The sequence below is a fragment of the Bison bison genome, unplaced genomic scaffold (assembly GCF_000754665.1).
Source record: "Bison bison bison isolate TAMUID 2011002044 unplaced genomic scaffold, Bison_UMD1.0 scf7180017864472, whole genome shotgun sequence".
Classification (NCBI taxonomy): Eukaryota; Metazoa; Chordata; class Mammalia; order Artiodactyla; family Bovidae; genus Bison; species Bison bison.
The window spans coordinates 652,798-653,280 of NW_011495033.1; the positions used below are offsets into that span (position 1 = coordinate 652,798).

General features: G+C 64.6%; 1 protein-coding gene across 1 annotated transcript in view; it reads left to right on the plus strand.

Annotated features, from left to right (window-relative positions):
* Nucleotides 1–7: 7 nt before the first annotated feature.
* MNT (MAX network transcriptional repressor) overlaps nt 8–483 on the plus strand; it is a 16,553-nt gene continuing 16,077 nt past the window's right edge. Inside the window, exon 1 of the mRNA XM_010861663.1 lies at nt 8–318. Coding sequence (XP_010859965.1) covers nt 246–318 — 73 coding nt within the window. The 5' untranslated portion in view covers nt 8–245. The remainder of the gene's footprint in view (nt 319–483) is intronic.

A 483-nucleotide genomic window follows, 5' to 3' on the forward strand; every position in this document is an offset into this window, starting at 1 on the left:
GTTTTTTTTTTTTTTTTTTGCATCAGATTTTTTTAAATTTGCAAATTACATTTTGCAAATATCTGGGGAGACATTGATTTTTCTTCCTGTGCTCCCCCGTTCTTCCCTGCGGAGTGCGCTGCGCCGCCCAGTCCTGACGCCCCCCGGAGCTGATCCCTCCCTCCTGCCTGCCCGCCAGCCTGACCTGTGCCCGGCTCGCGGGCCGCAGTCTCGGCCCCGGCGCGCCCCCGGCAGCTCTCGGCGCGATGAGCATAGAGACGCTACTGGAGGCGGCCCGCTTCCTGGAATGGCAAGCACAGCAACAACAGAGAGCACGTGGTGAGCGGCCGGGCTGGGCCCCTGGGGCACCAGGGAAAGGGAGGCGAGCGACCCCGGTCCCCGAGCCTACGCGAAACCGCGCGCGGTACCCGCTCCCGGGCGGCCCGCGAAGCCGAGCAGTGCAAAGATCCGCGCGCGAGCCGCCGCCCGGGGAGGAGTGTTGTG